At 38.7% G+C, this 13567-nt stretch overlaps 1 protein-coding gene across 2 annotated transcripts in view; it reads right to left on the reverse strand.

The window, feature by feature from the left end:
• Window positions 1–390: 390 nt before the first annotated feature.
• LOC117541944 (contactin-3-like) overlaps window positions 391–13567 on the reverse strand; it is a 33968-nt gene continuing 20791 nt past the window's right edge. Inside the window, exons 16-24 of one of the 2 annotated variants that reach the window (XM_034209312.1) lie at window positions 11457–11615; window positions 10447–10596; window positions 9385–9455; window positions 8526–8760; window positions 7977–8035; window positions 6497–6683; window positions 5681–5793; window positions 5366–5534; window positions 391–4247 (exon numbers count right to left, since the gene is read on the reverse strand). In XM_034209312.1, the coding sequence (XP_034065203.1) occupies window positions 4150–4247; window positions 5366–5534; window positions 5681–5793; window positions 6497–6683; window positions 7977–8035; window positions 8526–8760; window positions 9385–9455; window positions 10447–10596; window positions 11457–11615 (1241 nt within the window). In that variant the 3' untranslated portion in view covers window positions 391–4149. Of the gene's footprint in view, window positions 4248–5365; window positions 5535–5680; window positions 5794–6496; window positions 6684–7925; window positions 8036–8525; window positions 8761–9384; window positions 9456–10446; window positions 10597–11456; window positions 11616–13567 lie in introns of both variants that reach the window. The other variant, XM_034209311.1, reaches the window with a different exon arrangement.

Below are 13567 nucleotides of genomic sequence, written 5' to 3' on the forward strand. Positions count from 1 at the left end.
TCAGAAGATATATGCTTGAATAACACTATTCAATATATTCTTTGCAAAACCTACTGCACAAAGCCAACTACTTGAAATATCGTTTTAGATTATGTATTCTTTTAGATAGATGTATGACTTTAGAATGTGTGTGATGATAATCCTTATTATTTGATAAAGCAATTAGTTTATTCACCAAAGTCTTTGCAAAGGTGTTCTGTGTCCACCGAATAGGACATTACTGCTGCCATTTACCCTCATTTAAATGCTTTTTCATAATATTATGCATTTTATAGCTTTGATGGTGCCTCAAGGTAGCACTCAAATTCTTCCTGCAGTAAAAGACACTAAAACTGCTGATGCTGAAAATGACACTGTACCACCCATAATTCAAAGAAATCCGAGAGAATCCTCAGTGAATTGTTTTTATTAACTCCCTCATTTAGAAAACACAAATGCACCAAACAATATCATACATGCACAGCTTCAGCATATCAAGATCAGCTGATGACTTTTCAATGTGAAAATGTTACTGCCACGATCTCACGGAGATCACCTGGACATCAAAATACTGAGGAGTCACAACAGAAAGGCCAAGCGTTGTCACCCAGAGCTCTAATTGTATTTCTCCAACACTCTTTATCCAATTACAAATGTTTGGCTAACTCATTTATTTTCAATGAATTCAGCCTTTTCTGATCTTGATAGTAGCAAGAAAATTGTAAAGTTGTAATATTATAAAAAGAAGTACAAGTAGATAACACTACTTGTATTATCTACTGTGCACTGGTTGACTACCTTGTAACAGGTAGTGTTTGTGTCATTGCACCAAAAGGCTGTGTGTGATAGCAGCTGCTTAGAAATGTCTCTCTCTCTGCTCATGTATATTTCAGATTGTGGGTTGGAAAGACAATTACAATTAGAAGTAGGACACCATGGTTTGGTCTCGCAGTTGGGGGCGTTGCTTCAAATCACAACAAAATACATACAGTATGTACTGTTTACTGTATGCAGGCAATCCAGATCTCATCGCACTGGCTCTTAATTGTTATTCTAAAGCAACACTTGACCTTTGTGCAGAATCTTTGGAAGAAACAAAATAAAAGAAACAATCAGGAACAATATCAAACATTAAAAAAAAGAAAAAATCAAAGTCCAAATCAAAACATCTCCACAGTACTGATACGTTACAAAAACAAAGAGGTTGGCAATGCTTCTATGTACCCAAGACACAAGTTCATACAATGCGTAAGGTTGTCTTTTTCAGTTCATATAATCAATAAATCAGCCAAAAAGATGCATTTCCTGTGTAAACATTTGTTAGCCTAACAATGACATTCTGTAATGAAAGAATGTGTACAGATTAACCACACGTAAAGCCACAAAAACAACATAACAGGATTCAAAGAGCGCTTTCAGAAAGTCTTCAACACTCATCGTGGGGAGAAAGCATTTTGTCTACACATTGAAAACAGACTTGTACCTGACATGGCCTTCTGGATTATGAAGCTCGGTTCCATTTGTTCCTTTGCACTGGCTTTCATTGTAATTTGATTTTAATTACAATATATCATATTGCCCGTGCTGACCTTGAATTACTCTATTTGAATGTCCACATGCTTCATGCCCAAAGCGCTGAACCAGGGTTAAGTACAAGAAATTAGTTTAAATTATATTCCCCCAGCAGAGATTTCTTGCAAACACACCGTAGTGTAGGCTAATAACCACACACACACACACCCTTGAATCTTCCTGGTGTCATCTTGATGGGATTGTCCTGATTTAGTCCTCCCTAAATCCTGATACATTTGTCTTGTGTGGGTGTCATTAGTACCATTACTCCTATGCCCTTTCCCACAGGAGCCCCTCAGGCGTGCTCTAATTCATTAAGATGTTTTAATGTCTGCTAAATCATGGCGCATATCAGGCTTTCCATTCGTCAAGTCAGTCTGTTAAATGGACCCTTGTGTTGTGTGCTGACAGGTAACTGATATACTGTATCTGTTCCTGCCACTTTAGGGCTATTGAAATGTACTGTAGGGGTAAGCAGGTCTGAATACCTGAGCAGTGAGGGTTTTGCTGAAATACATAAAGGAAACAATGACAACACATACCACATAAAAAAGCCAATACAACTGACAAGAAAGGACAGATTCACAAAGTATTAAAACACAGCTGACCATACATTTTGCCAAATAATGTCTAAGCTGGTGGCTAGATTTTAATGATCAGACTGGCACAATTGGCAGCACTTTAAATCCCTCCTCATCTTGACTGCGATGGCTGATTATGCACAATGACTGGCACGGCTACTGTGTGTCGCCCAGATGGATGTAAACTAGGGCTCCAACTAATGATTATTTATTAATCGATTTTTCTATAAAATGTCAAAAAATTAAGAAAAGTGAGCATCACAATTTCCCAGAACCCAAGGAGATGTTTTCAAACAGGTCTTCTTTCGTCTGACCAACAGTCCAAAACCCAAATATGTTATCACATGCATACCACGGCCACGGATAATTCTGGATCCTGATTGGCGAAAGGTCTAGTAACGGGGGCATCACAAACAAAACAGAGGGGTTTGTTTGCCATGATAAACAAATGCAACAGTACTAAAGTCTTTTGAAAAGCTAATCCTAACTCAAGGTAAATGTAACACCTTAAGAATCTTTTAACCACATCACGGTTTTCAAAATAAATTGAAGTTTACTCAGTTGAGTTTGTTCAGTTGACATAACCAAAGGTGTCGGATTGCAGTTAAAGAACATAAATTATGATAATCCAAACTGTTTGCTGAAATATTTGAGGTTGAGAGCCAATAGGTACATCTTGGAACATTTAATTTTTGTTTGAAACTTTTGTTAAAGTGATTAGGAATAGCTATTCACCCCTCAAAAAGTATTTAACTGCTGTTTTGAATTCTTAAGAATTGACCGTGTTGCTTTGCGATTTGAGTGCAATCAGTGAAAAATATTCTTGGAATGGGAAATATGCTTGTGTTGCAAAGCGGATTGTATATATTTTTTATATTATGATTGTTTGAATATTCTGATTTTAATAGTTGTTACTTTAAAAACAGTCAGAAAAAAAAGAAGTGATATCAGGAACTGAATGACTACATAATATCTTTATTTTGTAGACCTATAGCAGTTGTTTGGCATGTGGCCATGGTATAAAGTGGAATAATACCCTCCGAGTTGGATTTCGTGGCATCAAATGGATTGAACTCATACACACACCTTGTTGGGTATGGTGTGCATTTTTCCTTGATAAATGACTCCAATGACTTGTTGTTGATTATTTCCTGGTGATTGTTTCAGCATTAGTGTTAACGGAAATACACTGGCAGTCATATACCTCTCCTACTACTGCTGTATACAGGCAGATGTAATCTTCGTGAGTGCAGAGTAAATCCAATCCATCAATCAGCGGGCCATCAAAATAACTGGTCTGAGGCATTAAAACCTGTACGAGCCCTCACGGTACACATTCAGCTCTGCACAATCAAATGATAAAAGGTAAATGGCTTACACCGGCACTCTGAGCTGTTTTATGAGTTTCATCTGGGACAACTTTTAATGGAGCGCATAAGATGAAGGCGGCTGCAGTATGTTCTGAAACACTGAGCATCACTGACTATTGTCTATAAGTGAGGCCGTTACAAGAATCTCCAAAGGCACGGGCACGGGTGAATGGACATGTTCCTAGTCGCCAATTCATATGTGGAGAGGTAAACTGAAAATATTCAAAAATACAAAATACAACTTCTCATCATGGCCTTCCGCAAGGTACACTAAGACCTTCAACAATAAGAATCTGTGAGGGATAAAATGTTGAGGAAAGCATGTAGCTATCTTAGCAACAACAAGAAGGCTGAAACTACTTTGGCACATGGATCTTGGTACATGGTAAGGCATCTGTATCAATCTAGTCGAGAAAAAAAAGTGTTGAAATGGAGCATTGTTTTTAAAAAAAAAGAAGCTAATTTACTGTTAATAAGTGCCTGACAGCATGCTCCACTCTTGTGCTGCCTCATACTATACACTGCAAAATAGTATGTGGTCACCTCCAAAAATAAGAGAGAAAATAAACCTCAGCAACTTTCACAAATTCAAGAAAAAATAAAACCATTAAGAAGGTTGAAAAAACAAAGCGGAGTTTGTCATTGTGTCACGACGTTGACCTGAAGGTTGATATTGCAATGGCCAGAAGCAGGGAGAGGGGGGAGGTATCCGCACTCCAGGCTCTCGAGCCGCGGGCACTCATACCTGCAACACACACAAAAAAAGTCAAACCTGGAAGTGGACGTTTGGTGGCAGCACCAACAGTTCTGGACATCCATTTCATTCCTTATCTTACACACTCTCTGGTATCTTACCTGTAGACACATCTGAAAACAGATTTGCAAAAACATTCTAAAGGAAAATTAGATACTTACATTTCCAAATCATGAAACACGCATATGGATGTTTCACAGGGATACTTATAATGTGGTGAAATTGTATTTATGTCCTGTTTTTATTACTGCATTTGTTAGTAAAAATGTATTATGGGACTATAAAGGGACCAGGGGCCTGATGCAGATTTCTCTCATCACTAATTTGTTATGTATGATTTAAGCGACTCAATTAGTTCTTATGGATCACTGACTATTTTCCTGTAATGACATCCATAGAAACTCTTTCCTGGAAAAACTATACATTATTTATGCAAAATAAATCTCCTGAACCACACAGCTTCCCTTTCTATCCACACAGCACCACAGCACTCTGTTTTGCCTGCTAATGTGTTTTGCAAACATATTTTTCTTTGCAGTATCCAAAGAATCTCTGGGAAAAAAGTAGCATATTTTTCAAATGAGGTTTAACAGAAAAGCCAGCGTGGAATTCTCTGTCTCAACTGCTGTTTTCAGGGATTCAACACAGAATATCAACAATGCAAATTAGCATTTAGAGCAGCAGAGGAGCCCCCCTGGTGTCCCTCAGGACAGTTATAGCATCTAGTAAAAGAGGAAGTCAACCTCTGCAACAGAGATATATTTCGCTGCATATTTCTGCAAAACATAAGCAGGGATGAGCCCAAACAAGGGTGGATGGGGGCGCGGGTAATGGCAAGTCAACGGAGGACAAAATGTCCCTGCAAGGTTTAAAAAGTGCTAAGGGAATTCATTTACAAGAGTGGGTAAATAGTAAAAAACTAACAGCTCTGAGGGATCGAGGTGCCGGTGTCAAATCTTGCTACTCTGTCGTGGTACTCTCAAACATGGAAGCATTAGCATATTTCAGTGTGAAAGCTTAACACAAAAATATAGCAGTTTTTCAATCTGAGAAGCTATTCCTTGAACTTGGAACCACGTTAGCAATACAACCATTAACAACAAACTCACTTAGTTGGTGGATTCGTATTGGGTCAGAGGCCGGGCCCAGCCCTCCTTCACTCAGCGTCTGAATGTGGATGATGTAGTCGTCATCTTCCTCGGGGAGGGTCAGCTCTGCTGTTGAATTGGCTGTAGTGAGGGTGTATACCTCTTTGAGCCTCTGCCTCCTGTATGACAGCTGGATGGGGAGCAAAGTGGGTGACACATTGTAAACATGTCATCTTACAACCTGGCAGCTTAGTGTGAGCCACCATAGGTACATTTCCCTCAGATGTTTAATAGGAACATGGTAATGTGGAGCATATTAAAAAAAGTCTAACTCACTTGGTAGCCTGTAACTTCTGACTCTGACTCCATTGCCACCACAGGTTCCCAGTAAAGAGACAGCTGAGAGCCGATTAGAGTCCATTCCACATTCAGCGGTGGTAGGGCGGGTGCTGCATGATATCAAAACAAATCATTTACACATCAGCACAGAAACACATTACTGCCACATCAATCTATAATAATTATCCTCTCTTAAGGGATGATACTACTTCAAAGGATGACTTTAGAACAGGGGTGTCCAAACTACGGCCCAGGGGCCAAATGCGGCCCGCGGACCATTTGGAATCGGCCGTCAGCAAATAAAATAAATAAATAATGGAATATGGCCCCCAAATGAAACTTGCGGTTGTCTTATATTGTACTTCTTAAATATAAATGTAACAATATATTACACAGTAGTATTCATGTGTAAATAAGACCACTTTTCAAATAAATTCAGTCAATTAAAGTTGGAAACATTTTTTAGTCCAATAAACTTATTTACATAACAAGCTTGAAATACACCCTTCCTATTTCTCCTTATTATAATCAATCTGAGGCTCCTGTTTTAAGGGATGATCTGCCAACACTCACAAGCACAATTTACCTATATTTGATTGATTTAGCTAACTTATAACTGAACTTATGAGGCAATATACCTCTAGTGAGTGGCTAGCCCTTCGTATATTTTTCTGTATGTGGCCCTCGGTGAAAAAAGTTAAGACACCTCTGCTTTAGAAGCATATATTTTTATTCTGCCATCTGACGTGAATTATAACCTGTTTGGACATAAAATCACCGGAGCAGCAAGGTGTCTTGGGTGCTGCAACTTACGTGGCTTTTTTGTGGTGACATTGATTGCTGGTAGGAAGGGGCCGGTGCCGGCTGTGTTGAAGGCGCTGACTGTGAGGAAATACTGCGTGATTCCTGCCAAGCCGCTCACTATGACCGAGGTTTGGTTCCAAGGCACCCTGACCTTCCCCATGGTCTCTGGTTTGGTGTCATCTTCCCAGTATGCCACCTGTTTCAGACAGAGAGCACGGTATCTGGGATTTATTCAACCGTGATATGTTGCTTCAGAGTGGAGCAAAATGCTTACATCAGTACTATAAATGTTTTATCACATACAGAACATAAAGTGTTTGTAGTTGTATTTGTGAAAATGTGGTGTTAAATAATTATTATTTCCTTAACCTTTCCAGCAGGTTATCTTATCTGAAGTAAAAAGCCTTTTTAATTGTACTTTTACAACTACTGTTGTTCACTATGATACCACTGAAAGAGTGAAAATAGATGTATCTTTTTTTTATTCATCAACAGATTTGACAGCTATATCATTATCAAAATGACCAATCCAGATGTCTATGTCCCTCGACTAATGGATTTATTGTGAAATCATTTTAGCCCTACAATACATTAATCTGTGCTTGCGTAATGAATTAAATTAAATTGTTGTACTGATCAAATATAAAGTTAATGTACCAATCATAAAATAAGTGAGTCATTTTTTTCTAACATCAAACTGATTATATATCTTAAAAAGAAGTTCATCCTCCTACACATCTACCTTTTATGTCTTTATTATTCAATCTGAGCTGATGTTTACAGCTCTGAATTGAAATGGCACAGAAGCTCACTTTTGCAGATGGATATATTAAAACAACTTTAATTTTATTGAGCACAAGAATAACCGCAGCATCTTTTAATAAATCCCTTTGATCAGCCTGATGATTCCGTCAGCACAATCAGGCTGTCCCACTTTTGAAGATAAGAATAGAAAACAACAGTTTTGGCTTTAATATGTCATAGATTAATATTCCTATTTTATTTAGTGAACAATGAAAGATTTAAAATTAATCCCAAGGTGCTTCTCTGTAAAAACAACAAACAGAGGAGCTTTTCCGGTCTCGTTACACAGTCTTTGGCGTGGTGTGATGGCATTTCTTAGCATTCTGACACCAGGTCTGGTATTGCAGCACATACCATCATGAGGTCTGCATCACGATACACCATAACTGACAGCAGCTTGAAAAGGGATGTGGACCGGCAATTTTATTTTTTGTTCTCTTGAAAACACGACCCGTGGTGTTGGTACAAAGAACTGTATAATTTTGTCTCTAACTGTCTCGCAACTGAAAAAGCCATTTCCATGGTGACGCAGAGTTTGGGAGTGATGGCTTTTTGAGGTACAACAGGGGTGATGACAAGCATTTGAATTGTGTTGTGTGTGATTTCTATTTCCATTTAAAAGGGTAAAATGTACCTCATAGCCCAGAACCCTTTCAGGGGTGAAGGAGAGAGCTTGCCAATTCACCTCAATCTCAGAGGCGGAGACACTTCTGGCCCAAACTCCTGCTGGCACCCCGCTCGGCTCTGAAAACAGACGACAGGAGACTGAGCAGTGCTGCCTTTTTCCAACAGAGAGACGGAGAAAAGCAGGACAAATCTCTTCATTTTATACATTTATGACAGTGCTGTGTTCTTGTTGATCTCTACTTGGATGAATCATCACACACAGGTGCCGCTGGTAAATAGAACAACAGTACTCTACACACTGACCTCCTCTCAGCGCGTTAAGAGGTAGCATGGATCTAAATGCCAACCGGTTTTCACTTCACAATAGCCATTCAAAAGAGTGCTGATATTTGTAGGCAATCTGCCTGTCCTTACATAAACGTGTTGCACATTTTCTTTTAGCAAATGTTCTACTGTGTAAAAAGACATAATGATTCCCCAACGTTTCTATTTATCTATCAAGCGCTTTCAGTCCAGTGGGTGCAACAAAACCATTTTTCACGGTCTTTGTCCTTTTCAGAAACAGAGAGAGCTTTGCAAAAAACACCACTGGCGTCCATTCCCTTACCTATCTCTGCAGAGTAGATGGTGACCACGGCGCTGAAGGGACCCTGCCCTTTGCTGTTGTATGTGCCAACCTTGACATGAAATGGAGAGAAGGGCGCGATGCTCTCGTTGCGGTACACGTAGCGCGAGGCACCGGGGGCCGAGGTGGCCACGTGGGTCCAGCTAACTTCTCCAAAGGCACGGAAAGCAATGATGTAACCAAAGCTCTCACCATTCTGTAGTTCTTCGGGGACAGGCTGAGAGTGAAACACAAAACTATAGTGATATTAAAACATATACAAGCCTCTCACATTCATCCCGCCGCTGGGCTGACAGAATCTCCACCCACTCTCATTGTGCCAGAAGAAGAGCATGACCCACAAATTGCTTTCGTGACCCACCTGACGAAATGAAACGGGAAGTAAAATGTCATTTAAAAAAAAAATCTAAGCTCATTACAAAACCTCCGTGCAGCTTTTAAAATGAAAAGTTTGTTGCGCATTTAAGGAAAAGAGAAAAGGAATATAATGAGATAGCGTTACATTATTCTATTATTTGAACTGGTTTACCTTATTGCTAGATTTGAGCATTTGCAGATTTGGCTGAGCAGTAATTACCTAAAATCCAATCTTCATAAATGACAATAACTGTCAGATTAAGTGTTTTGCTTGTGTATACGTTGTTGCTGCTTTACATGCAGACTCTTTAAATAAGAAATTACAACGCCAGACTTCAATTGACTCGAAATTTATGACACCCGCAAGCCAAACCGAGCAGAGGCTTTGATTTAGCGAGAAATATTAAGCACCTCACTGAAGGATAAAAAAGATTAACTGCAGGCACTTTGAATAACAGACTAGAACATAAGACTGATGACTTACCTCCCATGTGATGACCAGTTCTGATCTGCTCCCACCTCCTCCACCCACGTCACCTGGCGCTGCGTCAGGAACTGCAAACACAGAGCTTCATCACTCACACCTCCGTACGAGAAACACTTCAGGCTTGGGAAAGTTTACAAGAAGAGATGGTATAATACTAAGAAAATGTGTCTTATTGCAAATCATATAGTTTCTTCCAGATCAGGACGAATGATTCTAGGGGACAAAAGGGATTATTTTCTGTACCTGTGTCACCTAGTCGTGATGACACAGGGCTGGGATAATAGTGTTTTGGGCGACACTTCAGGAAATATCATAGTTCTTTGCACTGGTAGATTTTGAGTGTTTGCGCCGTTTTACTTGTCTCATTTCAGAATTATGAAAAAAATACTTTTATGATATTTATTTTTATATTTTTGTTTCTTTGCGCCTGTATAGTGCCCCTTAATTCACCAAAAGTAAGCAAAGGAAAATGCCTCATTTGAATATCCAAACATAACATTGAAGAAACATTCCAATACAAAAAATGATAGTCTTAGTTTGATGGTGGATTGCTTAAGATGTTTTTCTTATTTACCTGTAGTGTCTTTCAAAATGTATGGAATTTTATAATACATATCTTTAAAGGCTTATTTTCTTGTCATACTCATACATAAAAGACTCTTCAGTTTCACTCATTCACCTGTTGTGGACTCCCATTAAGTATCACAACATCAATCAGTGTACTGCATAGAAATTATGACAATATTTCATTTGACTAAAAAATAACATTAGGTGTTGAGTCTAATATAATTGTTCTTTTTATTTAGCCTCAGAGAGATTAAATGTTTTTCTGCATAATAATGACATACATTTGTAGGATCAACTTTTATGTTTTGTCTTTAATTTTGATTGAAAAAAACGTGTTTTATTATATTCCCTATGTGTTTTGTATTCATGCTCATATAAGTGGTGTGTTTGTGTTATCAAGATGCATCCGTTTAATTTTCTATCTTTTATTGTTTTCAGTCTAATTTTTTATTTGTATTGAAAAAAAAGAAAAGTCAATTGCTTTGACTGTACCTGCGTCCTCTGTCCTGGTCTTGACCGACACAGGGCTGGGTTCTCCGACCCCAACACTGTTTTTGGCCAAAACACGAAACTCATACTCCACCCAGGCGTTAAGGTCCACTACAGTGGCTGTCAGTGTGCTTCCATCGATCATCTCTGGGACTGAAATAAAACAGAAATAATACAGTGTACATAAATATATATAAGAATACAAATAATACCAGGAATTCTTTTTAAACAAGATAACTAAATCTGTAAAAAATAAAGTATGTCTTTGGGATGAATGGGAGGTCAGCTTCAGTTTTGAGTCTAGAATGTCAAACTTCTGTCACACAGTTGTGTTGTTCAGCAAAAGCTTAAAAAAACAACCATAAACTGACATACAAATACACAAGACTGTATGACCTAATTTGATGACGCTGCAATGTGGTGACTCATTGCACCCAATTACTTCGAATCCATGAAAGGCTGGTAATAAAGCAAAGTTGGGTAGAGTAATGCTAAAAGATTTTCCCAAATTATCATTGGATAAACTAAATAATGACCTGAAAGATGCCAAAACAAATCTGTAGAATTGCTAGGTTTTACCTTCTAAGCTAACGTTCACTAATTTACAGTTTTCCCTTGTGCAATGAAGTGTAATAAACTGGTAAAATGAAAGCTTGTGTCTCCAGACTCTTCAAATAAATGCTTTCCCCTCTCCATTGGAACAAAAGTCGTACGTCTTCCACAGAGACTTTACTTGACTTAAGCAGATGAAAAGGGTTTTGTCAGGTGTAAAGGTCCTTTCAGTGGTTTAAATGAGATCATGTAAAAGCAGCAGCGATGACCTCTAGTTCTCTCGAGTAAGACCCTGAATCCCTCCCTTCTCCAGAGCCTTCGTTCTGCAGCTGACCCTACGCTTTGACCTCCCAGCTGAAGCCGGAAGAGAAGTCAGAGCATTTCCCTGTGGGGATCTATGAATTATCTGAGCAACATTACATGTGGTATGAGAGGAAATTTCATCTTCAAGTGCCGCCTACCTGTGTTAACCCTTTGCCATCCCACGGTGAAGGGAGTCCTGGTCTGGATGAGGTAATTGGTGATGGGGCTGCCATTGTCTCTGCCGGGACTCCAGGCCAGCTGGGCTGTACTGTCTGTCACCTCCACCACCGTCACCGAGTCTGGGGGGGTGGGGGAGCCTGGCCCAATCACAGAAAAGACACTGTGAGGTACTCGCACACGCACACCAGACGGCTGAATGTGGATGCTACACCACACATACTGCAAGCAAAACATGAACTGCAATCTCATTTGCATAAGAAACACCTCTATATATAGAGCAACAACTGATTACTATTCATTTGTATCTTGGAATACACATTAGAGAGAGAAAAACATATTTAAAAAGCTTTAAGTTTGAGAACATATGCCCTTTACAAAGATATGAGAAGCTAATTCAGGATTTTTTTCCTTTAATATTCAACATACTTGTATTCCTTCCCTTTCATGGTCTTCCCGGTAATTGATCGATAAAACAGCAGACGCAAGTAGATGTAGGGAGTCAAATTAAAAGGTAAAAGATGAAAAGGGGCCTCATAGACATGAAGAACCAGAGTTTTATCATTTATTTTCATTATCCCACCAATTAAGCAGTGTGATGTTTTAGTTTGGCTTCATCTACTGTTTCCTGTTCTAATGAACGTGTCTGCTCATCAGAAATAATGGACCACTAGAGAGCTGTGAGACAGACCGCAGAATAATAACTCGCCCAGCTCTGCTCACACTGTCCCTGTACTAGTTCCTAATGTGAAGCAAAAATATTCTAATTATTAAGGCATTTAATGATTATTTTAACAAACAATCAATAGTTCATGCAGCAGGGCTGTGATGTACGTATAATACATGCATCTATGCAAAACAAGGAACTGCTGAACTACATTTTTTTGTTTACAGAAGCATTGAGCATGATGGCCTTAAAGCCATGGCTTTAGTGATATTGATCTTTGTAAAACTCATTAGCAGCTCCTGATTAAAAAAAAACCTTTAATATACTGGCTTCAGTAACACATATTAAGAAGCACACAATCAGGGATCAATTCCTTATCCTCTTAATTATATTGCATTGGCTGAGGGAAGAGGGTGCTGTCATTGTCTTTAGGGTGTTCAAATGATCTGTTATTAATATGGACACACTGTCTGGGCTTTTGTCGTGAACTTGGCACGGGGCAAATCATTATCTGGCGGTATTATGAATACTTACAGAAATGTTGATATCATTTTGATCTGATTTAAATATTTCCCAAATTTGTAATATAAAGAGTTGCACATGTCAGAATTGAATATAAATAATCATTTGTTTTATAAATAATTAAATAATAATGATAAATCACATTGTGTTGCACTGACTGTTGTATATTAGGTGTATATTTCTATGTAATGTTTTCCAGGACGATGATGATAATGCAACTGTCAAACAAGCTCAAGCGCTCACCAAGTGGTTTGAATGCTAATGGTCATGATGTATTCGGTATAACATGACCTTCTCCATAACCACCACCACCCGGTGGAATGTTTGCCAGGTATCATGGAGAGGGATCTAAAACATTTCCCTCTGTCATTGTGGAAAAAAAGAACCCAGATGATCACTCGAGAATCTTTGTGTCGGGAGCGATTATCATTGACCTTCACTGCTGCGAGAGGAGTGAAGCGAGACAGGAGACAGCATTCAAAATCACTGAGATACTGTCACCAGCTAATATTATGTGATTGTAATATATGTTTCCATTGCCAATAACACCAATAATACACATTACTTCAAGTATGATCATTAAAGTTAATAGCTGTTTTCACACAACTACCAGCGCAATGACACTGGCACCATTTTTATCACAGTTAAATGAGTGATGCGTTATTCAAAGTGTTGTCTTAACATTAAAATAGCATTTCTTTGAGCACATGCACATGCAGACACTCTCCTACACTCTCACAGTATATATAGCCAAGTAGACAAGGTTTTATTCGTCAAGCCTTGAGCTATCCATCTCTGTGATGTTTGCTTCCACCCCATAATAAATTAGAGCAGAATTGATTATTTAATGGGTTTCTCCCGGCTTTTAAAAATTACAATTTAAAAGAATCAAAGCAACATCTC

Source organism: Gymnodraco acuticeps, unplaced genomic scaffold (genome assembly GCF_902827175.1).
Source record: "Gymnodraco acuticeps unplaced genomic scaffold, fGymAcu1.1, whole genome shotgun sequence".
In the NCBI taxonomy this organism is placed as follows: domain Eukaryota; kingdom Metazoa; phylum Chordata; class Actinopteri; order Perciformes; family Bathydraconidae; genus Gymnodraco; species Gymnodraco acuticeps.